This window comes from Equus asinus, chromosome 18 (genome assembly GCF_041296235.1).
Source record: "Equus asinus isolate D_3611 breed Donkey chromosome 18, EquAss-T2T_v2, whole genome shotgun sequence".
Lineage (NCBI taxonomy): Eukaryota > Metazoa > Chordata > Mammalia > Perissodactyla > Equidae > Equus > Equus asinus.
Genome location: NC_091807.1, coordinates 30675335 through 30702381, shown reverse-complemented (window position 1 = coordinate 30702381; position 27047 = coordinate 30675335). Strand labels below are relative to the sequence as shown.

General features: G+C 39.9%; 1 protein-coding gene across 1 annotated transcript; it reads left to right on the top strand.

The window, feature by feature from the left end:
• The first annotated feature begins 6 nt into the window (after positions 1-6).
• On the top strand, positions 7-27047 carry GART (phosphoribosylglycinamide formyltransferase, phosphoribosylglycinamide synthetase, phosphoribosylaminoimidazole synthetase). Its single transcript, XM_014843738.3, has 22 exons — positions 7-140; positions 2814-2997; positions 5362-5457; positions 5928-6102; positions 7472-7583; positions 8362-8430; positions 8946-9071; positions 10248-10335; positions 10556-10641; positions 10834-11002; positions 12710-12941; positions 14620-14714; positions 15097-15206; positions 15588-15786; positions 16825-17076; positions 17262-17414; positions 20480-20686; positions 21854-21991; positions 22870-23000; positions 23263-23404; positions 24442-24557; positions 24654-27047. The coding sequence occupies exons 2-22, from the start codon at positions 2853-2855 to the stop codon at positions 24843-24845; spliced, it is 3033 nt and encodes a 1010-aa protein (XP_014699224.1). The 5' UTR covers positions 7-140; positions 2814-2852; the 3' UTR covers positions 24846-27047.

Below are 27047 nucleotides of genomic sequence, written 5' to 3'. Positions count from 1 at the left end.
CGGACACGGGCCGCGCCGACCAATGGGGAGGCGAAGCCCCCGCGGGGCGGGCGGGGAGCGCGGGCGCCGGAGCCGCGCGGCGACATCCGGCGCGGCCACGCGAGGGGGGTCAGTCCGACCTGCGAGACTGCCTTGTGTCGGTGCGTAAGCCCCCTCCGCTTTTCAGTCCATTTATGCTTTGGTCGGGGGATTTCACGTCAGGTGTTGACTGGAACTGTAGGACCTGGTTTGGCTGTCGGAATTTCCGTCTTATTTTGAAATGCCGTGGGTCGGGGGTGACCATGTGCTCTTCACTTCTGCAGACAGGTTTCCATTGGCTCTATCACTATCCCTGCTTTCTAAGATGTCGGGGCATTTTTGCATCTCTAGGCTTTTTTTAGGTCGCAAACGTAAATTGCATATGTTCTCGTTATGCACCCATTGCCTCTTGCAGATTATTTACTCCACTTTTGTCATTGGTTTCTACTTTATATCATTCCCACCAAATCCTTTGAAATGGCTTCAGCTGGGTCTCTTATTCTCGTGATAAGTTACCCACCTAGGTGACTGAGGCCTAAGAAGGTTAATTGAGTCCATCAAGGTATTCCAGCTAACGGGACAGAGTCTCAGCCCAAACCAAGGCACTCTGACTGGAGCCGAGGCCTCCTCCCCGCTCCAGGGGTAGATTCCTTCCAGCTACGTCCTCATGCTATTCCAGTGATCCACTGTAGTGACCAGGACGGTCTCTGTCCCTGCTCCTCCTGTTCAAACTGAACGTAGTGTTTTAACCCTAGATTCAAACGTGTATTTCAGATATTTCAACACACGTGGCAAATCTGTTTGCCATTAAACTAAAATAGCTTTTCCCTCTCTAAGAGGATAATGCATTTTTTTCTTCCTCAAATTTTCAATGATCGCCGTCTCAATTGTTAGAATATCTGAAGCAAGAGTGCATCCATTGGAACCCAGGCTCCACCCCCTCTTAGCTGTGTGACGTCCAGCAAGTTACTTAACCTAACTGGGCCTCAGTTTCTTATCTGTGAAGTGGGGATGGCAGTGGTATCTAGCTCATAGATTTCTTATGAAGATTAAATGAGGTAATTCATGAAAAGCATTTAGAATAGCATCTGGCACAAAGTAAGTACTCAAAAAATGTTAGTTTATTTTATCAGGGTAGGTTTTTCTTTAAATGTGTAATCCTAGCATCTCGCAAGAAGTTACCGATTTCAGTTTTCTTTCTCCTGTTATCAGTCTGCCTTCTACGTAATTAAATGTCTTCTGAAAATTAGTAAATTAATGTGATGAATTATCCATTCCTGGCTTTTTTTTTCCCCTGTTAGAACTACTTTCTGTCCCTAAAGTACTATAATTTAGGTAAAAGTAATAAAATATAACAAGTTAGGACTTACTGTTGCTAAGTGTCAGAAGTTGCACTAATTGTTTATAAATGTCATTTCAGTTAGTCCTTTCATAGCCTCCTAAGGCAAGTTCTCTTCCATATTTTAAAATGTGAAGAAATTGAATTACGGATAGTAAGAGCCTAGCCAAGGTCACACGGCTAACTTGAGTTGAGAGATAGCTGTTGTGCTCATCCAGCCCAGAATCAAGTGCCAGAACTAAAGTGAGACAAGTTCAAATTTGATTTTTGCCTTCTCTACCAATTTTCTAACATGTGGCCTGAACTCTTTAAATCAGGGGTCAGCAAACTATGGCCCTTGTGCCAAATCCTTCCTGCCACCTGTTTTGGTACAGCCCACCAAATAGGAATAGTTTTCATATCATTAAATGGTTGGGAAAAAAAAAAAATAAAAGGAAGAATGATGTTTTTCACACATGAAAATCATATGAAATTCTAATTGCAGTGTCCATAAATAAAGTTTTACTGAAACAGCCATGCTTATTCTTTACAAACTTCTGGTAGCTTCCTGTTGCTTGTGGCAGAGATAGGCAGACTATGACGTACACACCACTGCCTGTTTATACTGGACATGACCACATTCATCCACTTACGTGTTGTCTACGGCTGCTTTCGTGTTACAGCGACAGAGTTCAGTAGTGGCAACAGAGACTCTCTGGCCCTCAAAGATGAAAATATTTACCATCTAGCCCTTTATAGCCCCCAGTCTTAAATATTTCTTCCAAGTTATGATAACTTTAAAGTCTATTATAGATCTCAGGATTTCAAAACAGTTATTTCAAATTTGAGGTCTAAATTTAAAACATCAGGACTCATTTTTAACTGAGGCTTGATGCTTAGTAAATCTTCTAAAAGAGAAACCCAAAGAAGGGTGAATATTCATAGTTTTTTCTTTTTTTTAACAGGTAAAGAGCTAAGTCACTGTTTCACTCCTTAACCTAGCTGTCTAGGCCAGTCTGCCTCATTGTTAAAATGCCTCCCTAGGGGTCAGCCAGGTGGCACAGCGGTTAAGTGTGCACATTCTGCTTCTCGGCGGCCCGGGGTTCACCAGTTCGGATCCCAGGTGCAGACATGGCACCGCTTGGCATGCCATGCTGTGGTAGACGTCTCACTTATAAAGTAAAGGAAGATGGGCATGGATGTTAGCTCAGGGCCAGTCTTCCTCAGTAAAAAGAGGAGGATTGGCAGTAGTTAGCTCAGGGCTAATCTTCCTCAAAAAAAAAAAAAAGAAGTACCTCCCTAAACCTTAGGAGTACTGTCATGTTTCTCAAATTATGAATCCTAACTTTTCACAAATGAATTATTGGAATAAAATGTCACTTGTATAATTACAAATGACTACTTAAACCATATTTATAAATTGTGATTTGTAAAGTATGTGCATTCTAAAATATCAACTGTGGTTTTCTTTCTGCAGCTTCCATTTTCCTTTTGAATTCCTGCTTTGCAGACAGCAATGGCAGCCCGAGTACTAGTAATTGGCAATGGAGGAAGGGAACATACGCTGGCCTGGAAACTTGCACAGTCTAGTCATGTCAAACAAGTGTTGGTTGCTCCAGGAAATGCAGGCACTGCCTGCTCTGAAAAGATATCAAATACTGGTAATTATGTTTTAAAGTGGGGAGTAATAGTTAATAATTGTAAATGATAAACTGTCAACTACATCTCTTCTTTATAAGGTCAATTGCTATTCACATTTGAATACTTTTTTAACCTTAACATTTATGTGGTAATTTGAATACTTGGCATATGTTGTAAATTTAAGGTATCCTATTCAAAATGTGGCAACTCCTTGTCTTAAATTGTTTTAAACCTTATAAAACACATCCATTGAAAAAGTCACAAGTGTCTAATATAGGTTAAAGACATTTGTATGTATATTTTTGGAAATGAGAAGTTAGGCAGTGCTATTAAATATAAGTTTTGCCAATTCTAACTCCATAATAGATCTTAACACTTATCTCTTCCACTAGTAAAAATAAAGAAATGAGCAGGTCATATGCTATATTAAACTCTTCAGTGGCTTCTCATAGTACTTAGAATAAAACTCAAACTCCTTAACATGCCTTCCAGAGCCCTTTGTGATCTGGCTTCTGCCTGCCTTTCCAGCCTGATCTTATATATAATCCATTATTTTCTTTCCACTTTCCACTCCTCTATCCATACAGTCCTGCCAATTTCCCAAACACCACTCACTTGGACTTTGTATGTGTTCCCACCCCTAGCATGACTGGCTCCTTATCATTCAGGTCTCAACTTATACGTTACCTTCTCAAAGAGGTCTTTCCTAAAGTTTCTGAGTAAAGCATGTCCACTTCCATTTCATTTGTCTTCAATCATGAACCGTCTGTATTTATTTTTACTTTTCTGTGTCTGTCTCCTGTCTTTTTCGCCCCCAGAATGTACGCTACATGAGGACAAGGGACTCATCTGAGATTTTTTTTTTTTTTAGCATTTTTTTTTTTTTCCTTTTTCTCCCCAAAGCCCCCCAGTACATAGTTGTATATTCTTCGTTGTGGGGTCCTTCTAGTTGTGGCATGTGGGACACTGCCTCAGTTGGTTTGATGAGCAGTGCCATGTCCGTGCCCAGGATTCGAACCAATGAAACACTGGGCTGCCTGCAGTGGAGCGCGCGAACTTAACCACTCGGCCACGGGGCCAGCTCCAAGGGACTCATCTGTATGCACCATGCCGAGTACCCTGTGTGGCACATAATATTTTTGGGGAGAAGAACGTAGACCCAACAAGGGGTCACAAACTAGGAGAAGATAATTGTGTACATAGGGCTAAAAATAATAAGAAAAAGATAAATAAAATATCTACTTCCCTGGGCTCTTAGCTCTGTGGGTGAGATACTGTGTTTGTTTATTGAAGAACTGGCACATTTTATCTAGATACAGTTGATGTCGTGCATGCCAGCCCATGAAAATCTCCCAAGATTGTCATGAGACTGCTACCACTTACAGCAACAGAGGTTAGGTGTGTCCTCTTCCTTGTGCCACTCTCTGCTGTGCTGAGGTAGTTGGCTCTGCTCAGCCCAGTTGTGTTTGCAGCTACTAACCCAGAGTGCATGGTACCCCATCCTTGTCCCACTCAGGCAGTTACTGTAGATTGAGAACTCAGTCCTTTCTAGGCTTGTCATCTGCACGTCACAGATATCATGCATGTGCAGAGTAACGTGATATGCAGAGTAATATGTGAGACTTCAGCCAACTTAAGGGTGGTGGTCCAGATACAGTGAAGCAGGAGAGCACCTATAGAACCAAGCTGTGCTTAGGATATGGTTGATCCTATTGCTAGTTACTTAGAACTCCATCAAGAAAGAAAATTTACCTGGCTTGTAGGTTGGAGAAGTGAGCTTGGTCTTAAAATCATCATTCAGTTCTTAGCTTGAACATCTCTGCACGAAGTGACCCTTCCTGACCAGAAAAAGCCTCCTGGTTCACCTCATATTAAATCTGTTCACACTTGGTATTTTTTTGCTTGTATATTTATTACCCAACATTCCCATAGGGGAATATGAGTATCCTAAGTGTGAGGACCCTGCTTTTTAACATCTTAACCCCAGTGCCTAGGACACTATCTAGCACATAGTGTTTCTCAGTAAGTCTTGAGAGAATGATGTTGAAAGACCAGTTTCTGAGTACATTTAGTGATGCACTTTTGTCTGCTATGCAATCAACACTAGTGACATAGACACCGTACTTGAGAAAATACTTTATAGCTCTTTTGGAAGCTTACTGGTATTTTCATCTAACTGGCTACAGTGATAGCAGAGAACTGAGTTGGTTAGCCTAATGCACTCTGCTCTGAATTTCTCATGGTGAAACCATCATCTCTACCAATAAAAGAAAACAACAGTTAACAGGCATACCAAAGTATGGTACTTAGTTTTCAGCATGACACTTAGTTAAACGAAAAATGTTTCTGTAAGTGAGGTGAGTTTTCTTTTTTCTGTTCACTAGCCGTCTCCATCAGTGATCACGCTGCCCTTGCTCAGTTCTGCAAAGATGAGAAAATTGAATTCGTAGTTGTTGGACCAGAGGCACCTCTGGCTGCAGGTAAAGTTCATTTCTGTTTATTGTTACGGTATATGCAGTGCCAACAAGAGTTTAGAGATCATCTAATCTAATTCATTTTACAGGTGAGGATTTCTAATATAATAGGGTTTGAAAAAGAGCTTTCACTGTCTTGAAATTTATGGGTCCTGGATTTCTTTTCCCAAGTATCAGCAATGTGATGAATCAGACAGAAAATTTGCAGCCGTGGGAAACATTTTATATGTTTTTATTCTGCTCTAGTGTCTATTTAATAATCCATGTATTTTAATATAACAAATAACTTTTGCTGGATTTGAATCATATTTTAGTAGCATTTTTATATCCTGTAGACAGCATGAAAAACAACTTCTCTGCCACCAGTCACCTGCCTGATCTCAGTGTACATTTAGTCTGATCCTAATTCTTCTTCCAGTTTGAAAAGTCCCTGCAGAAATCTTGGCTCACCTAAGGCTGCTTGTTTCCATCAATAGGAATTGTTGGGAACCTGACGTCTGCAGGAGTGCGATGCTTTGGTCCCACAGCAGAAGCAGCTCAGTTAGAGTCGAGCAAAAGATTTGCCAAAGAATTTATGGACCGACATGGAATCCCAACTGCACAGTGGAGAGCTTTCACCAAACCTGAAGAGGCCTGCAGCTTCATCATGAGGTAGATAGAAGACTGCCTGTGGAGAGCAGTTGTTTTGTTATGATCTTAAATATATAGGTCAAGGGGCCTGCCCTGTGGCCGAGTAAAGTTCACACACTCTGCTTCACCAGCCCAGGGCTTCACTGGTTCAGATGCTGAGCACAGACCTAGCACCACTCATCAAGCCATGCTGAGGCGGTGTCCCACATAGCACAACTGGAAGGACCTACAAGTAGAATATGCAATTATGTACTGGGGGCTTTAAAAGGGGAAAAAAAAAGAAGACTGGCAACAGATGTTAGCTCAGGGCCAATCTTTGGGAAAAAAAAATATATATCTATAGGTCACTTTTATGTCATGAGTTTATAATAAGATAATTATGGGAAAAAATTCATAACTATGTAGATCACCTTTTTCCAACATCAATTCTATGCATATGGGATTCTATGCATATATAATTCTACAATCTTATGGCCTTGCAGAAAGATGAATTTTTTAATATTTATTAGTGAATGGTTTCTAGACATTTGGTTCTGCAATCATGTGCTCTTTTCACAGCCAAATTGACAAACACAGTGACATCTTACAACATAAAGGACAATTGATTTTTTTTTCCCATAAATAATTAACCAGAGTGAAGAATCATCACTGGGCCCTCTCGCACCACTACTCAATTCTAAGTCTTAAAGTTAAACATCATTTGTTCTCTGTTATATGGAAAACATTGAGCAGTTAATGAATGTTAGTAGACAGTGTACCTTTGCCTGTTTTTGTTGACACTTCTCCCTGTTACCTGGTATGTTTTCCTTTTAGTTGAGTCTATTTCATTCTTTATTCGTTCTTCATCCTACAGGGTTTTTTAGACTCTAAATATTATTATTTCCCAGTAGCCAGATGCCTTGGGTAACTAACAATTTTGTCACTTACTTGGGTAAGTCTCCTTCCAGATCTCCAGTCCCAGTCAACAGAAGAAACTCCCAGCAACAGTTTCTTGTGTGTACTTTGAGAAATGGTCTGTGTGTCCATGTTTGTATTGGTCTTAGACAGCCACATCTTCTACTTGAAATAGAGCACGATTCCCTGCTTTGTATCTTAAAGATCATTCCACATTCACGCTCTTCAGCTGCTTTATTCCTCCAAAAATTTTGCCTATCTGATCTCATGATAAGTGAAAAAAGTAAAATTATATGTACCATATGATCACAACTATAAATACGTAAGAAAAAAATCCTGGCGGGAATTACATCAAAATGGATTTAGTATGATCAGTAATTTTTTTCTTTCTGCTTTTCAGTTGTTGCTTTAGCATATCATTACAAAATCCCAAAGCGTTTTAAACTTTTAAATTACAAGGTTTTAGTGGATGTTGAAGATTGCTCTGTCTTCACAGTGCAGACTTCCCTGCTTTGGTTGTGAAGGCCAGTGGGCTTGCCGCCGGGAAAGGAGTGATTGTTGCAGGGAGCAAAGAAGAGGCCTGCAGAGCTGTCCAGGAAATCATGCAGGTAGGTGGCATCCTCTGAAGAAGTGTACAGTTTTCTAGTCACACTGGATACTCCTTAAGTTTACAAAATGTTCCTCAAGATAAGGAAAATATGTCTGCCAAACACACCAGTAAGTGATTTTTCATAATACTATGTAGTATAATTCATCTCTATATGAGGGGTATTACAGATCCACACTGATGGCTAAACCATGATTCTACTATTTGGCAGTAAATTCTAGCATCCTTTCTTGTCTGCTACTGAAAGGTAGAAAATCCTCAGACTATAGAACATGTAAATAAATTCTCAACCATCCATAAGGACAAAAGTATTTGTCCTTTGCGTCCCAAGTCTAAGAAAAGTAAAACAATGGATTAATATATTTTTCTTTTCTTTCATGATCCATCTTGGTTGTTGTGGGTTCCCTCCCTTGTAGAAATCTATTTTCACAGACATTCTTTAGTATAATTATTGTAGGCAAACATATATAATTATAATCAAAAATAAGAATTAAATGGTAGTGATGAAAACATCTGTTTTTCCCTTACTTTATTTGAAACTGGAAAGCCAGCACCAGGAGAGTGTTAGTGATGTGTTCATTTCATCTGTACCAGTGCTAGCTCCACATCATTGCCACTTTAAAAATAGGGAACATTCATATGTTCCTTTGAGGCTTTCAGAACAAGAAAGGGAAATGACAGGACTAGTGCCATGGTCCATAATACAAGTGGTAGAAAATGACAACAGCCAGTTAAAAGCTTACAAGTTACCTCTTTTTTTTTTTAAACTCTGCAATAAGGATAAAGCTTTTGGAGCAGCTGGAGAAACAATTGTCGTTGAAGAACTTCTTGAGGGAGAAGAGGTGTCTGTACGTATATTCATCTTTTTGGCTTTTATAGAGTATAAGAAGCTGTGTTATCTGACCTATGAGTCCCAAAAAGACTTGATTTACCCTGGTTGCTCCCTCTAAAAGCATAAACCCATCAATTACAAAGGCATTTGTATACGTTTAGTATTTGGGATGCAAATGAAAAAAGAATTTATCCTCTTTCAGTCATCCCCAGTATCTCAATAGGGGATTTGGACTTATATCACAAATTATTTAAAGGGGGCAAAGGTTGAAATATTTTATGTTAAGAGTAGCTTGAGTTTTTTCCTAACCTAGCTCAGAAATTACAGATCCCTCAGAAATTGAGCATACGAGATCTTCTGATTCTTGATGAAGGTAGCTTAGGGTTATTTATGTTTCAATTCATTTTACTTTAAAAAACAAAACTTTTCCTCTGGGAAGAGTTAAGATACATGTTATGGTTCTCCTTATTAAATTATTATCTTTACTTTTCTGGCAGTTGAAGTAAGTGGACTGTTTTGTTTTCTCTGCAGTGTCTGTGCTTCACTGATGGAAGGACTGTGGCCCCCATGCCCCCAGCACAGGACCATAAGCGACTGCTCGAGGGAGATCGCGGCCCCAACACAGGGGGAATGGGAGCCTACTGCCCAGCACCTCAGGTACTTCTCAGGGGCTCAGCTGAAGGTCGGCAGTAATTGTTAGGTCTTCTCAAAGAACCCTTAAACGACGCTCTTCTGTTTTGTTTTTATCTGTAAATGATACTACTGATCAGCAACTTGGTTTTCCTATTAAATGAAAAGGATATCTTCTAGTCTCACTCTGAAACTAACCTTTTCTAAAAGCTTTTGAAGAACTAACTTGAGTGCGGATTCAACAGATCCTTCTAGCCCCTCCTCTCCATATCCTATTTAACCCATGGGAGCCAATTATAGTCCAGAATTTTTATTCACCTTTGGATATACAGGGCCCAGCACATGAGTGCTCAGTAAGAGAGAGAGAGTGTGTGTGTGTTGAACTGAGAACCAAGCCTGACCATATTTGTTCTCTGGTCTTTCTACTTCATAATGGATCAGTAAAGTATATTTCCAAACAATTTCTGGATAATTTTTATAAGAAATCTGTGTTGACTGTTATAAGTAGATTAGCACTTCAGAACTCACTCATTCTTTTCGCTGATGATAGTCATAATCATTGTGCTAATAATATAGTGCCTTTTAGATACTTTTCTTGATTAAAAGATTGAAAACCAAACAGAATTTACCTTAGACTTTGTAAGTATTAAAACTACCATTTGATAAAAGTGATTTTGGTATAAACTATCTCTAATTCTTAACAACTAAATTTATAAACTCTGAGATTCTTAAGTTTATAGGCTATGAAATATGCATAGAATATACTGGAAGGATACAAAGAACCCTCAAGATGGGAGAGGACTATTTCTTTTTTATTGTTTCAGGAAACTAAAAATAGTTTCTAGTGAGCTTCAAGCATATGTCTGAAAATCTATAGGTTTAATAGTAAAAGGTGATTTAGCAGTCACTGAGTCCTGAAATGGTGGCTGACATTGATCAATAAATACCTAATCCAGTCTGCCTATGATAATTTTTACCTCTCAGAGGTCTTCTTTCCTATTTTATAAGAATAAGGCTGAATACCTACTTAATAAGGTTAATGTGAGGATTTTAAAAGTATATGAATTACAGTGCTCAGCCCATCTCAGGTAGTAAATACATGATAGTTTTCATTGTCCCCTTTCATTGTCTCATGTGGTACTACTTAACAAGATAGTTTTTTAAAATGCTAATTACATCTAAATATTTCTGTCTGTTCCCCAGGTTTCTAAGGATTTGTTGCTAAAAATTAAAAACATCGTTCTTCAGAAGACGGTGGAAGGCATGCAGCAGGAGGGTATGCCATACACAGGTAAGCACATTGGTGTTGTTGGGACATTGTTTGTAGAGCAACTTTACACCTTTGACAGAACTTCCCCATTTTGTCTTTTTCACCACCTTTTAATTGACCACTGTTGTAACATTTGTTGTGGTTATTGCAAAACTTCGAGTATTAGAAGTTTGTGTTCTAGTTTTCATAGTCACAAAACAATGTCGTCATTGTACATTTTTTTCTTCTTTTTTTAATGAAGGTGTTCTCTATGCTGGTATAATGCTAACCAAGGATGGCCCAAAAGTTCTGGAGTTTAATTGCCGCTTTGGTGATCCAGAGTGCCAAGTGGGTAATCATTAAAGATAATATGAAGTATTACTTTGTAGAAGATATGTGTTGTTTTAATCGCAGGATTTATCAGCCTTGAAATAATTACCTTTGAGAAATATATACACATTCTGCTAGTATCCCAGTGAGTAAAATGTCTAAGGAAAACTAAAATTTCCCTGAATTGCCGTTTCGATTATGTTTTTCCAGGTGATCCTCCCACTTCTTAAAAGTGACCTTTATGAAGTGATTCAGTCTACCTTAGACGGCCTGCTCTGCACATCTCCTCCTGTTTGGCTTGAAAACCACACCGCCGTAACTGTTGTCATGGCAAGTAAAGGTTATCCAGGAGACTATACCAAGGGTGTGGAGATAACAGGTGAATATCAGACAACAGAAGGTTGAATTACAATAGGACGAGTGAGCAGCACCACAGTCGGCCTCCCTCCCGTGCTATGCTATGCTCCTTTTAAGGGCGTAAGGCCATCACAAACCTTTCAGGGCTTCTTAACATAACCATGTTGCTTGTTGGATATGGGTGTTCAAATATCCAAAATTATTGGATTTAAAGAACTGCCATCCATTTCCCTTGCTGCATGAGGAAGACTTACGTGGGCCTCGCCAAGTTTCCAGAGTATCACCCTGTGCTGCCTTTCCCTTCCACCGTCCGAGAGCCAGGAAGATAATGGAAATATATGAGAGTTAGAGGAACCTTAGTCTAAACTACGTCAGTGAGATGAGTTTCAGAGTCATGATCTCTGAATGATCACAGATGGACACCCCAGTTTGCAGTGTACCCCATGCTCACTTGGATGGTAGAATTAAAACAGTTTCAAAAGTATAGCCGTCTCTTTTGTTTCTCTTTACAGGAGATGAGCCATCTAGTTAAATGATGTTAAATAAAACAGTATTAAAATGCCAGATAAGTTCCAGTGTTAAAAGACCTCTATGATCCCTCACAGACTGTGGTTTGGCCTCCCTCAGTACCCCAACAATGTGTGTGGGTACCTAAGACTGAGTGCCCCTATGTTATAAAAACTTAGGGAAGACATATAGTAACAAATTACCGAATATGATGCTAAAGAGAAATGGAGATGGAAAAGGACAAACTGGGGATAGAAGAATGATTTTTTTAAAAATTAGGAAGTTATCTTTGGTCATTTTAGAATATATGGTTTACTAATATTTTAAATGTAAAATTATATATGAGAGCTTAAAAATAATTCAAAAGAAAATGAAGCCAGGGATTTTAGACTGAGTCTGAAACCTAAGTTAAATCAAATTTGCCTTAAAATTTTACATTGTTACATTAGACACAAGACTAAGAATATGTTTTACATTGCAGGGATCCTATTGATTATTTTAAAAAGAAAGAAAGAAAACCACTTTACTTAGATGGCTATGATAAAGAAAAATTCCTTTACTTTTAAATAAAAAATGTGATCAAATGTGGGATTTTTTCCTTGATGTTCAGGTTTTATTCCTGTTTTTTGGTCAGCTTCTTGTCAGGAGAAAATAATTTTGTACTTCCAAGTCCCAAACTTTTCAGGCCTTAGCTTCTTTTTTCTTTCTCCTTCATTTAAACAATAGTTCTTACATGAGATTTATGATAACAGAAGATTTTAGGAATACGCTTGTTACCCTAGAGCACAACAGACTGTTCTTAGAAGAAAGGGTCTGTTTACTATTATATTGCATTAATTCCTTCCTGAGAGGAATCTTGTGAAGAGTCATTTAAGTGAAATAATGATTTTATTTAAAAAAATTCTGGAAATTATTAACCACTTTACAAGTGCAGAATATTGATATTGGAGGGCTGGCCCCATGGCCGAGCGGTTAAGTTCGCGCGCTCCGCTGCAGGCGGCCCAGTGTTTCGTTGGTTCGAATCCTGGGCGCGGACATGGCACTGCTCATCAGACCACGCTGAGGCAGCATCCCACATGCCACAGCTAGAAGGACCCACAACGAAGAATATACAACTATGTACCGGGGGGCTTTGGGGAGAAAAAGGAAAAAAATAAATTAAAAAAAAAAAAAAAAAGAATATTGATATTGGAAATAACGTGTCAAATATGCTCTCTTTCAGGGTTTCCTGAGGCTCAAGCTTTAGGACTGGAGGTGTTCCAAGCAGGCACTGCCCTGAAAGACGGCAGAGTGGTGACTAACGGGGGTAGAGTCCTTTCCGTAACAGCCATCCGGGAAAATCTCATCTCGGCCCTTGAAGAAGCCAAGAAAGGACTAGCTGCTATCAAGTTTGAGGGAGCCATTTACAGGAAGGACATCGGCTTCCGTGCCATAGCTTTCCTCCAGCAGCCCAGGTAAATTTCTTACGGTGCAGCTGCAGAACTGGCATAAATGGCTATGCAGAAAGTTCCATTAACCCTGTCCTAAGGCTTTCTATACTCTCTTCTCTCTGTGGGACTGACCTGATTGTGATTTGCATTTAGTTTGCATCAAAACTAGTTACAACAGTATTCAAATGAAAGGGAAAAAACTTTATGATAGCTCCTTATGTTTGAAAAGTTTAGTAAAATCACAGTGATAGTAAGGATTTTTTCACATTGTGCACTTTAAATATATACAATCATTTGTCAATTATTCATCAATAAAGATGGGAGGAAAGGATTTTTATTCCGTGAGTTATATATTTAAATATTACTGTTGTATTTATAGCTTAGTTCCTTCAAGGTGAAAATATTGGTCATCTAACTTTCCAACTTAATTCGATTATACCGTAAATTTTGACAGTCTCATTTTGTCACTGTATTTATATCTATTACTGAAATGTATTTTTTGACCCTTTATTGATTATGTATTGGCATGTGCAACTATTCTTTTGTAAAATCAATAAACTATTAATTGCAAATGTGGATGTTTTTATTTCTTCAGTACATATCACAGTTACTATTGTTCAATGAGTTCATCTATGAGAAATAAATATGTTTTAGGACAAAAATGAGAAATTTTTAGCAACTTGATTCAAGCTATACTGTTACTGATAGGCAAATTCTTATTAAATACTGGAATTTTTATAGAATTAACAACATTAAAATACCGCACCAAAAATTTATTTTTCGTTTTAAAATCTCTAGATTCCACTGAAATAACCTATTTCAAGGGACTACAATCTTAATACTAGTCTAAGTTCTTTAAATTAAAGATGAAGAAAATGAGAGGCCACAATGCCAGCTACTATTGAGAAAAGGTTTTTTTTAAACCAGTAGAACTTCGTTTCCTATCTGAGTATGACCCTGGACTGCTAATTTTGTTGGAGTTAACTGCCAAAACTCTCAACTCTGTACTCTGACACCTTATTTCTAACAAAACTAAATATTCTTGTCTCACTGCATCCCACTAAGCCACAGTTCTCATTTTTGTAAGGCAAGACTACTGAATTCACAGTGCCATTCACAAACTTGATCTCTAAATGTACTGCTCCAACATTTGGGCCCTATAGAGGGAAATGACGCGCTGAATGTCATTGTCTGGTTTTGCTTTTTTCGTAGTTTTTTTTATCTTGTTTTTTTACGGTCTTCAGCGATAAGGAAACTCATACAATTCTCTATTATTGCAATAAGAGCTCAGTTTCATTATTTAGAGATTGCTTTGTAGAGTTCTTTTAATCCTAATTTTCACTTTTTGACTCAGTTTTGGCATTCCTTTCCTTCCCATATCAAAATTGAGCAGAGAAAAGTTATGGCAAAATATCACTATATTTAGTTGCCTGTGAGAAATACTTCTAGAAGAAATAGTTAAGTTAGAGAAGTAGTTCTCAATAGTGATGATACAATTGAATCAACTGGGGAGGTTGGTTAAACACCTTTCAATTCCCAGGGCCTACCCTAGACCAGTTAAAATCTATGGATGGAGCCCAGTACCTTAAGGGATATGAAAATCACTAGGGCTATCTTCTACTTTAATTAATATTTTAAGAGTAAAATAATTTTCCTTGGCATTTAGGTGGTGTCTTAGGTTTTCATTTATTTATTTATTTAGGGGCCTGACTTACAAGGAATCTGGGGTAGACATTGCAGCTGGAAATATGCTGGTCCAGAAAATCAAACCTTTAGCAAAAGCTACCTCCAGACCAGGTAAGTCAGATCCTGTCCTTTGCTAATTTGTTAACTTTGACAAACATTGAATTGATTGGGGCTTTGTAGTTTACTGAGGAAAATGTTCCAAGTTAATGCCAGCTTGCTATAAGTCTTGCCCTACTTAAGCCAAACCCATAGTCTTCTGCTTTCTTGTCTCTAATATTAAGAAAAGCATTTCTTATCCATGGTGTTAAATTCAAAAGGATATGTCTGCCCCTTTAATGACTTTCTTGATCAATTCATTGAGTATGCGGTGTGTGTCTCCCATTGGCAGGAAAGGCGTCTCTTGTTTTAGCTATTCTTATGAAGAAGGGGTTTGTATATTCACGTTTAGCTAACGTATCGAAATGCAACAAGTAATTAATTTCCTCTCCAACAGGCTGTGACGTTGATCTTGGAGGTTTTTCTGGTCTTTTTGATTTGAAAGCAGCCGGTTTCAAAGATCCTCTTCTGGCCTGTGGAACAGATGGCGTTGGAACTAAACTGAAGGTAATCAGACACCTATGTGAATAAAGGCCTTTTGTAAAAGATAAGGGAGAATTTACTGTATATCAAATACGTATTTTTCCTCTCTTGACATGTATGCACTAAAGAGAACCACACCAAATAACCATATAACATGGCTAAAATATCTACATGTTTCTGACAACATGATATTATTGAGGCTAAATATGGATAGAAGGGTTATTTTAGGAGATAAAAGGGATACTTTTGGACCAAGTGGCTTATCAGAATTTAGTGTTCTTTTGTCTTTAGGTGTTCAGAGCAGCTAGCCAAAAGTCGGTGATATTTGTTAGCCTCCATTACAAATTGAGGAGATTTAATTTGGAGCTGTTTCTCTTATGTGGATGTTTATATTTTTTTCTCTAGATCGCCCAACAGTGCAATAAACACGACACCATTGGTCAGGATTTGGTCGCCATGTGTGTAAATGATATTCTGGCACAAGGAGCAGAGCCTCTCTTCTTCCTCGATTACTTTTCCTGTGGAAAACTTGACCTCCACACGACCGAAGCTGTTGTTGCTGGAATCGCAGAAGCTTGTGGAAAAGCTGGATGTGCTCTCCTTGGTATGATCATCTATTTTAATCATGCGTCCTTCTTCTGGCTGTATTTCAGCCCTATTTATAAACATGATCGGTATCACTATAGCTAACAAGAGAAGCCGTATATCACAAGATGAGACAAATAAAATATAGATAATACTACCTGAAGAAAACTTAGACCTCGGTGCCCTCAGACGCCTCCTCAAGGGTTTGTCCCCCAGTCTCATACTCCCACACTGTCAGCCAGGCCTTATCTTCCTCGCCAGTCTTTGCCACCGTGTCCATCCTCGTCTTTCTCGATGGCCTCCAGACAGACAGGGTAGGGGTTATTTCCTCCTTACTGGCCCTGCAGCAGAGTCAGAAGAGTCCCGGCATTCTAAATCTTAACTTAAGCCTTATTTTCCCACAGAAGTGAAGCTAAGAATAAACTGTACCCAAGATTTATAGAAATATTGCTAATATATATATGAGAGTTTTGAGCAAAGTGAATTTGTAGGCTGACCAAGGAACAAAACTACCTCTTTTATGTTGTCTTTGTGGACAAGTCTGTCCCAAAAGCCAAAATTGCCTTCAACCATCTTTTAGAATAGTTCCTAATTTGGAGTCTGCCTGCCTAGACTCTGTCTTTACGTGATTTAATCGTAAAGTAAACTGTGGTGTACTTTGCAGGCCAGGCATTTGGAGTTAGGCAAGCCTAATTAAATCACTTCCGTAAGCCTGTACTGTCATCTGGAAGGTAGAGTCATCGGAAAGATCGAATACAGGTGAAAGCAGTTCTCAAACTAAACTGCTATGGAAATGACATATTCAACTGAGCATTCATCCCGAGAAAGTAAGGATGTTTGGAGGCTGCACTCACCCTTGTGGAAATTAGTGCTGTTTCCCTGGAAATCATGCTTGGTTGAAAGTTGTGCGAGGCACCTAAAAGAGTACATTTTATTGCATATTTGCGGAATATAGCCACATGTTTAATTGTTCATATGAAGAGTGGCTCAGACTACTGCCTAGACAGGTTTATAAATATTGTGTGATTTCTTTGCTCTTCTTTTATCTTCCTGCCAGGAGGTGAAACAGCAGAAATGCCTGACATGTATCCTCCTGGAGAGTACGACCTAGCCGGTTTTGCCGTCGGCGCCATGGAGCGGGATCAGAAACTCCCTCACCTGGAAAGAATCGCTGAAGGGGATGTTGTTATCGGAATAGCTTCATCTGGTCTTCATAGCAATGGATTTAGCCTCGTGAGGAAAATTGTAGCGAAATCTTCCCTCCAGTACTCCTCTCCAGCACCTGATGGCTGTGGGGAGCAGACCTTAGGTAAATGCACTCACATTTAAACTCCTGCTTAGAAATGTCTGAGCAACCAGTTAGTGCGGTTAGTCTCTCGTTGTTTAAAGTTAGAATGGGATAAATCACATTATCCTGTTACAGAATTGTTTTTTATATATGCTTTGGTTTTATATTTATAGGCTAAGTTTCTGTCATCTCTTTCCACTATACAGGAGACTTACTTCTAACTCCAACCAGAATCTACAGCCATTCACTGTTACCTGTCCTACGTTCAGGACACGTCAAGGCTTTTGCCCATATTACTGGTGGAGGATTGCTAGAAAACATCCCCAGAGTCCTCCCTCAGAAATTTGGGGTGGATTTAGGTAAGATTGATAACAGGAACTTTTGCTCAGAAAACCATTAGGAGAAAAACTCTGTGTGTAGTTGGTGCACATATGATTGTATATGGAAAATTCTTAATCATTGGGGTTTCTTGGGGAAAAAAATAGGACTGGCTTTTTTCTACCTCATTTTGCTTTATTAGCCATGTTTATAAGGCATAAAATCCTCTCATGTAATACTTTTGTAACATGGATTGTTATAAGCAGATCCTCTAAGGGGGTTGGTACTCTCGAGCTCTGTCAAGACAGAACCAGGCTCATGCCAGGAAGGGAAGGGGTAGCTATTAGATAGTCCATGCAGGAGATAAAGAGGACCCAAACCAAGGCATGGAGAAGGGAGGCAGATTGGAGAGTTATTTTGTGCTTGAAAAGAGGAAGAAGTCCCAAGTTTCTAGTTAAGCAGGTGAATAGATGGTAACGTGCATAACACAGGAGGATGAATAGGTCTGGAAGAGGAAGTGGGAATACAGTGTTTTAAATCTTCAGTGTGTTTACTGCAAGGTGTCTGTGAGCAGAAGTTGAGGCTGAAGATAAGTTGGGTGCAAAGAGTAATGGTCGTAGCCAAGAGAGTGGAGGGGACCACAAGGTTGTTCCTCAGTGCTCTGTTCACTGTAAAGGTTGGCAGAGGTAGAAACTGAAAAAGAACGGTCAGAAGCAGGGAGTAAACCATGTAAAAGAATCATCAACCCCGTGGGAGGATTTGAACGTGATGCTGGTCCCCAGTATCAGGCGCAGCATACAGATCTAAGATGAGGACCAGAAATAGGACAGTATACTTCAGAGTTAGCTCAGAAAGCAGCTTGGTGAGGGTAGACACCACCCACAAGATTATTGTGGGGGGAATGAGTGACAGAGATGTACAGACAGTGAGTGGAGATTGTCGTTTCAAGAAACTTACTGGTAAAAAGGAAGGGGGAGTAATAACTTATGCTCATGGCAAAAGTGAGGGGCAAGGTTTTCCCTCCCTATTTTTACAAGGTGAGGAAACAAAGTCAGAGAAACTGCTCCATCTATGGTAGACAACTAATATACATTGGTTTGAGGGTGTAGAAACTGAAGAAGTTCACATAAAATAATGCTTTTTCCCAGTGAAGGAAGAAGGGAGTAGTGAGATGAGCAGACCTGGAATGGGGGCTTGAGGAGAGGAGGAAATAATAAAGCAGTCAAGGTCAGAAACAAGGATGAGACAGCAAGCAGCACTCAAGGTGAAGTTGAAGCTGGTTGTGTAATTTTTCTTCCAAAGTAAGAGCATGTTTAGGGCCGGCCCAGTGGCACAGCAGTTAAGTTCTCACATTCCTCTTCAGCGGCCCAGGGTTCGCCAGTTCAGATCCCAGGTGCAGACCTACACACTGCTTGTCAAGCCATGCTCTGGCAGGCGTCCCACATATAAAGTAGAGGAAGATGGGCACGGATGTTAGCTGAGGGCTAATCTTCCTCAAAAAAAAAAAAAAAAAAGAGCATGGGTAGTCTTGAAACAAGAACAGAAAAAAATAGATTGATTGGGTTGATCCAGTTGGGCTGGGCAGGTGGAGGGGTCAGTCACGGGGTGAAGCAGCTGTGGACGGCAGGTGAGTGGAAATGCTGAGCTAACTCTGGAGTCAGAGTATGTGAAGCTAGGAGAGAATCTGAAGAGTCAGAAATAGGTTGTGTAGAAGTGAGGACACAGGCAAAGTGAGCTAGGAGAGTCGTCAAATGGAGTTTCAGCCGGGACAGGCAGACGGGTTGAATGGAATCCCTTCACTGGCATAGTCAGGAGTTGGAGGGAAGATAGGAGGATTAAATTAGTAGGTTAAGACATTCCTAGGATGGAAATGCTTTCCATCGAGCATAAACAACCTTAAGGAAGTATTCATCCTCCTCTTCAAGTCATTAAAAACAGTGGCATGCTGATGAATGGGGAAAGGAGGCAGGGCTGGTTTGTGCGTGTGCCAGTTTCCATGATGTGAGTACACCCATCCTGGCCAGTTTTTAAATGGCTGTTTTTAACAGCCTCTACGAGCCGGCTCTAGCACAGCACTAGTTAAAAATAACATAATGGTCATCACATCAGGGGCCGGCCTGGTGGCGCAGCGGTTAAGTTCGCACGTTCCACTTCTCGGCAGCCCGGGGTTTGGTGGTTCGGATCCTGGGTGCGGACATGGCACCGCTTGGCATGCCATGCTGTGGTAGGCGTCCCACATATAAAGTAGAGGAAGATGGGCACGGATGTTAGCTCAGGGCCAGTCTTCCTCAGCAAAAAGAGGAGGATTGGCGGCAGTTAGTTCAGGGCTAGTCTTCCTCAAAAAAAAAAGAAGGAAAAAAAAATGGTCACCACATCAGGAAATCGAGAGTTGATACGGCCATGTTCCTAAAAGCCATTATGTTTTGAGTTACACAAGTCTGTATCCCACTAAAAAGGGAAGTCACTTGCATCAGCCTCTGAGGTTCCTCCCAGGAATCATACTTTGACAACAGATTTAAGTAAGGAATTTTCAGCATTTAAGTTACAACTTGTTATATTATTCATGAGGTCCTTGGTCATTTGTAGAAACTAGGCACTTAGCCTGTCAGTCTTTTTTCCCGTAAATAAATCCTTTATAAATCTTTTTGTTAAAATGAGGTCATAGTTCGGTAATCTGTTTATCCTGCCATTTAATATATCATCAACATCTGCCTGTCTTAATAACATCATTTTTGATAAAGAGTATTCCCCTTTTTTATGGACATACCACTATGTGGTTTTATGTTGCTGTTGACTTGATTAATAGAATAGTGAACATCATAGTAGCTAAATCTTTTGAGCTCAGCTTTTGAGAATATGCATTTCCCAGCTAGTAGAAATGGAATTGAATCTGATAGGGGAGAAGATTCATAGACAACTATGTACTGGGGCTTTAGGGAGAGGAAAAAAAGGGGAAGATTGGCAACAGATGTTAGATCAGAGCAGAGCTTTCCCAGCAAAAAAAAAAATAGTAGTGCTGGTTGTAATTTCCATCGCTTTGTGTTTGTGCATGCTTTTACTTCACGTGAGCTGATAAGTCAATCAAACAACTCTTACCTATTTTCAGATGCCCAGACCTGGAGGATCCCCAGGATCTTCTCGTGGTTACAGCAGGAAGGACACCTCTCTGAAGAAGAGATGGCCAGAACATTTAACTGTGGGATTGGCGCTGCCCTTATAGTATCAAAGGATGTGACAAAGCAGGTTCTGAGGGATATTCAGCAGCACAAGGAAGAGGCCTGGGTGATTGGCAGCGTAGTTGCGTGTTCTGAAGGTAATCTCTCTTATTTAGTTGCTCTTAGGTATATAATCTTAAATATAACTGTGCCCTGCCTCACAAGCTCTCTGCCTGCCTTTTATTCCAGCTGTTGCTATGGCAACTATCTTTACACAGCTGTAACATGACAACACCCACACCAGTGACGCCACCTAACTCTTCATTCCTGCCTCAGGGCTCTGACATGTCTATATAGCAGTCATACGTGCACAGCTACACCCTGCAGGATAACCCTTGACCAGTGGGGTGAGGGCTAGTGCATAAGTTCTCACTTTAGGGACAGAGAAGGGATCGGTTCTGAGGCACACTCTGTATGGCTCCTTTGAGAGCCCCAGTAGAATCAAGCCCCGGTTGCCCACAGTGGTGACCAGTTTAATAACACACTGTTATATTGGCTCTCCTATATTGCTCTCCCCAGATCCTCACTGTGGTTCCTTGGATCACGTTGCAAAGTAATCTCCCCACACCCACAACCTTCTCTCAGGCTCTGCTTTGTGCTTCAGCTCAATTCAAGGAGCAGAGAGCAAGCACCGAAGAAATACAGTGTATTGCTCAGGACTCTGTTAGAAGTACTAGAAATTGGCAGAGTGGCAGAAAACACACCCAGATTAGCTAACAGATGTCAGGGCTTGTTGATTTTGTCTGTATTTGCCCTTCATTCCTTTATTGTGTAGGTGTCATTTTCAGGCAAGTTCTCCAAATACCGGAAAGATGTCTTGAGCCCATATCCTTCAGCTCGCATTGCAATAAGAAAAAGAGGCCCTCTCTTTCTCAACATCCTATATCAAATCTTTGAACGGGCTTGCTTGGGTCACATGCCTACCCTTGAGGCCAGGAGGTCATAGCGTTATCACAGATGGAAGATTTGGAGGAGTGGGGACAGAACACTGGCAGACAGTAATATATCCACTGTATGCTTAGATAGAGTGATGTGCTATAGCTTTTAGTCGAAGTAGGTAATATTTGTTCCCTTTCAGGAAGTTTTTATGAAATGTTTAGTAATGTTAAGTAATACAGACCTATTATTTGTTTTAGTCTTTGCATATCATTTTCAGAATAAAATACAGTAGTCTAAAATTTGCATAAACTTTTACTTTTCTTTCTGTTATTACTGTTAATTCACAATTGTTCTTTACTTATTTATTGGGTGTGTTTGAAATGAAGGTTCTCCTCGTGTGAAAGTCAAGCATCTGATTGAAACCATGCAAATAAATGGATCGATGTTGGCAAATGGTGCCCTGAAAAATCATTTCTCTGTCCAACCAAAAAAGGCAAGAGTGGCTGTCTTAATATCTGGAACAGGTGAGATGTGGCTTCCTCTTTACTATAGGGCTGAAGCAATGCTCTTCTCTTCCTCCTCCCACGCAAAACCACCTCCTTCAGGTTGTGAGAACGCTGTCAGCAGAGCGGGGTGGGGCAGGGGGTCATTAAGGAGCGTTATCTTTTCTGCTTCCTCAGTCTTTCCACTTTTCTCAGGCATTTGAGACAGCTCCTAAAGGAAAAGTACAGGGTGTCAGGAAGATGATTGAAGAAGAAATCAGAAAAGATAGAAAGCAAGGAAAATCCAGCTTCCTTTGTATCATAGCTTTGTAGTTGAAAAGTCTTACAATAGTTGAGGCTTTTTAAAATTGTTAATAGTAATAACAATACAAGATTTATGTTTGACTTTTGTGGATAGAGGGGTACAGTAATAAGAGCATTGTGTCCTCTCAGATGGATATAGCATGATTTTTTCCACTATTGGAGCATTGCTATGAACATTCTTGTAAATATACAATAGGTTCTTAAGCGCATATCTGATTATTTCCTTAGGATACATTCTCAGAAGTGTAATTGCTTTACAAGTCCATTTTAAAGTCTCAATATACTTTAGGCCCAAGTCAGTGATAAAGCAAAAAAACTAGTGTAGGGGCCATGGTGGTTTATTCTTCCTGAGAGGGTTGATCTTTCTTTGAAAATCATGTTACACCGTTTCTACTGCTGTTATTTTACAGGAGCAATTACATATCCTAGAACCAAGTATGTTTTCATAAGCTACTAATCCATTACCCTAAGAGGAAGAGAATTTAAAAGCTTCACATATTTTTGCCAATCTTTTTGAAGACATTTATTTGGAAATCTTGACCATATTTCTCTTTTTAAGAAATGTGAGCTCACTTGTGTTTTTCTGTCTTTTTCAGGATCAAACCTCCAAGCTCTCATAGACAGTACTCGAGAGCCAAGTAGCTCTGCACACATTGTTGTTGTTATCTCCAACAAAGCTGCAGTGGCTGGATTAGATAAAGCGGAAAGAGCTGGAATTCCCACGAGAGTAAGTTACTTTGAAAAGTACCTTTCCTGCAGGCTGTATTTAAACCATAATCTGCCCTCTCAGTACCTGGGGCTGGGGGCACTTGTTCTTTGGAGTGCTGTATTTTGGGTGGATGCTGGGCTTGCCCTTCTACTTCATCCTGTCCATTCCTTTATTCTTCATAACAGTTGTGTCTTCAGGTGGAAGGGAAGTATGGTCTATGGTTTTAAATTATTTTTGCTAATTTGTTGAAAAAGATTATACTTACCTTTTTCTCTTCCAGGTAATTAATCATAAATTATACAAAAGTCGTGTAGAATTTGACACTGCAATTGACCAAGTCCTTGAAGAGTTCTCCACCAGCCTAGTCTGTCTTGCAGGATTCATGAGAATTTTATCTGGCCCCTTTGTCCGAAAGTGGAATGGTAAGCAAAAATTGTTTGACACCACATTGAGAAATCAACTGAAAATGGACTACAGGCTGGTTAACTGCCAAACAGTCCCAATCGTGAAATGTTTACCATGACATTTTATTTTGACACAGGTCATAATTTAATTTCCTTTGCCTTAGCCCAAGAATGACCCAACGGTGATTTATTCTCCTGCTGTCTGTATCAGTTTTCTTTGGCCTGCTGTAATTAATCACGTTTTCTAATATAGCTGAGGCTTATTTCACATTACTGCAAAGATAATATTTCATCTTCTGAATAAATATTCAGAAGAGACTTTTTTTACTTGTTTAGAAGCAAGAGAAAGTGATTCTCTGTATCCCAAAATGAAGAGTCCATCGTCTCCTTAGGAAGTGTAGACCATTGCCAGAAGATGGCAGAAAATGGCATTGTTGCCAGAAAACATAATACTTTGCATTATTGCCTTTTCCACAAAAGTTTTGACTGCATCCTATTGTGCTTTTTTTGTGTACACATTTGGGCAATAAATCCATTTTCTCTCCAAAGAGTTTATGTTTTCTTAAGAGAATACACTTGTGGTGTATTACAAAAGCAGCACTGCCTTTGGTGACATAAGGCACAGAACTAACTAATCCAGCATCTGGCTGGTGGACATGCCACTCAGTGGTTGAGAGGCAAGCATGCGATACAAGAACCTCCTGTGTCTTTCTAATAGCATGTGCCAGCAATAAGCTGAGTTTTCTTCAAGAGCCCTGTGATCCAGATTAGACACCCCATCCCCTCACCCCCATCCAACTTTCAGTCACTGTAGGCCTATTCAGAGTCCCTCAGCGTGTCTTCAGCTGTGCAAGGCAGGAACTTGCTGCCCCCAGGGCCTCCTTGGATGAACTTGTATTTCCCTTTACCTCATTTCTGTCTTGGACAAGAAAACACCCATCCCAGAGAAATCCTGCTTCTGTTGACTCCTGATTCTAGACAGGAAAGCATATATTCCTTTGACAGAATACGTAGGACTTTTAAATTCTGACCACTGTGTTTTCATTAATTTCCAGGGAAAATGCTCAACATACACCCATCCTTGCTCCCCTCTTTTAAGGGTTCAAATGCCCATGAGCAAGTCCTGGACGCTGGAGTCACAGTCACTGGGTGCACCGTGCACTTTGTAGCTGTGAGTATGTCTCTTTCTACCAAAATATTATTAGTGTTTAGATGTAAATTTTACTGGCTAGAAGGTAATGTTCAAAACGTTTGCTTCCTTTTCCAGGAAGATGTAGATGCTGGACAAATTATTTTACAAGAAGCTGTTCCAGTGAAGAGGGGTGACACTGTTGCAACTCTGTCTGAAAGAGTGAAATTGGCAGAACATAAAATATTTCCCGCAGCCCTCCAGCTGGTGGCCAGTGGAACCATACAGCTTGGGGAAAATGGCAAGATCTGTTGGGTCAAAGAGGAATGAACCTCCTAATTCAGGAATGGAGTCAATTTTGAAAGAAGTCTGGCTGTTTGCATGGTGGCTTTTTGTTATGGACCTGGCCCCAAAGAAAAACTGATAGAAAAGAGGACCTCACCCTTACCTCTTTGGCCATTTTTTAATGAACAGAGATTCATTAAAAACAACTGGTACAGCATATCTAAGTCATAGGTGTATTGTCTCCAGTAGTCTTTCAGGTTTACCTGTTTAGGACCTTCTTCTTCATAATCAGGCTAGTCATTCAGAGTTCCTCTCACTTTCAGCCAACTAAAATACCAAAATTCTTAGTCTTTCTTATCCTCTATTTGTGACCAATATCACTTCCATTTTTTTTTAAGTTAACTGTTCTCTACTCTTTGAAACGTTAACCAAGTCCAGTAAGTTAGTATCTCTTCCCCATATTGTATATCTGTGCTGATTTGAATTGAGACTTACCTAATTATTCTGATCATAATTTAGTGTCATAAAATTTCTGGGTGGCTCCCATTTCTGAGGGATAGTTTCCTTTGTGCTTTGAAATATCATTAACATTCCTCTAATTATGGACAGTTTCTATAGTGCCTAGATTTTAGCTTCACAGTTATTCTATGGATTATAAACATCCATACCTATATAAATCACTAAAGGGTTAAAGGAAGAGTTTCGGTGGCTTCTAGATTCAAACATAGGACTTTAGGCATGCTACTAATCCTCCCTGTCGGTTTCCCCATCTACTAAAGTAGATAAATGCCTATCATATGGTTGTTTTGATAATTAAATTCAATACATGTGAAGTGCTAAGAACAATGGTTGGCCCAGAGCAGGCACTCAAAGGTTAGCATTTATTTCATAATTCCTCCACATTATAAAGGCTGTTGTAATTCACTATTCATTCAACAAATACATCTTGAGCATAAAATCAAGAATGGTGATAGATGGAATATTGGAAGTGTGGTAGGTACTGTTTTGGAGAGGAATGAGGGCAGATGGAGGGCAAACCACCCAGACTAGTAAAGAGTATAATGGGACAGCGTGGATTTCCCACTCCAGCTGGTCATTTCCAATCTGGATATGCAATTCTGTAACTAGGAGGTCAAGGTTGACATAGTGGGCACTTGTGCATGACCCTGTCCCTAAGACACCAAGCCTAGTACCACATTTCTGTCATAGCTGAGTGAACAAGGAATGGCCACCTGGCCCAAAGGCAGCCAGCCATCCTTAGACTGCTGAGCAGCCTTCAAGGTGGTGTGGCCTGAGACTCTGCCTGCCCAGCGGGGTGCACCTTACTCAAAGGGTACCTGGAGCCTCTGTTCAAATCCTCCTTTGGAGTTTAACTCAAGACCTAACAGCAAAGGACTCTTACAGTACTTATATACAGAAGATAGTAAACTGTGGCCTTAAGACAGGAAAGAGTAAAGCGTCAAGAGGAACGGAGTGGAGCTGTGACAGACCTCTTCACCAACAGACCCTAATCACTGCCTCTGGTGCAGGCAGGCTTCCCCAGGCTGGGAGCTGGCTGACGTTACCCTTCCTCACTGACTAGGCGGCAGCTGCCATCAGGTGGGAAGTCCAGGCGCATCATTTCCTCATTTCAAAGGCATCTTATATGCCTTTGCTATAAAAACAATTGATTCATTTGTTCTGGAGAATTCACTCAACATTATTAAACACCTATTACATATATGCCAAACACTGTCCTATGAAGTTTATGAAAAGTTAAAAGCTTTAAAGGAAAATGATATTGGTTGATAAAATCACATACTGTGGTGAAAGTGGAGGCTGGGACCAGGATGTAAATTAGAAAAGTCAATGTGAGCTTATGACTTTAGAAATAGAATTTTCTAACCCTTACTTTGATACTAATCTCCACTAAAAGGAACCTGGGCTTCGTGTAAAGTAGCTGATGCCATATCTTAGGAAGAATGAAAATGTGTCTAAAAATCTGGTTGCCAGAAACCAAAACACACTTGAAAATAGCAAGGATGATACTGAAAGAACAAAGGAGTCAACTTAAAGGGCATCCCATGTCCAGTTTGTGATAAACTGAATACCGTTTGAACATGTTGAGTATGTGAGCAGCCATTAGTTTATAATGATACTCAAAGAGAAAAGGTCATTTAAGTTATGAAAAATCAATGCGAAAAAGAAGGGTGAAAACAAGATGTTAATATTTCATTAATGTAATAAATATGGATATTTATCATTTAT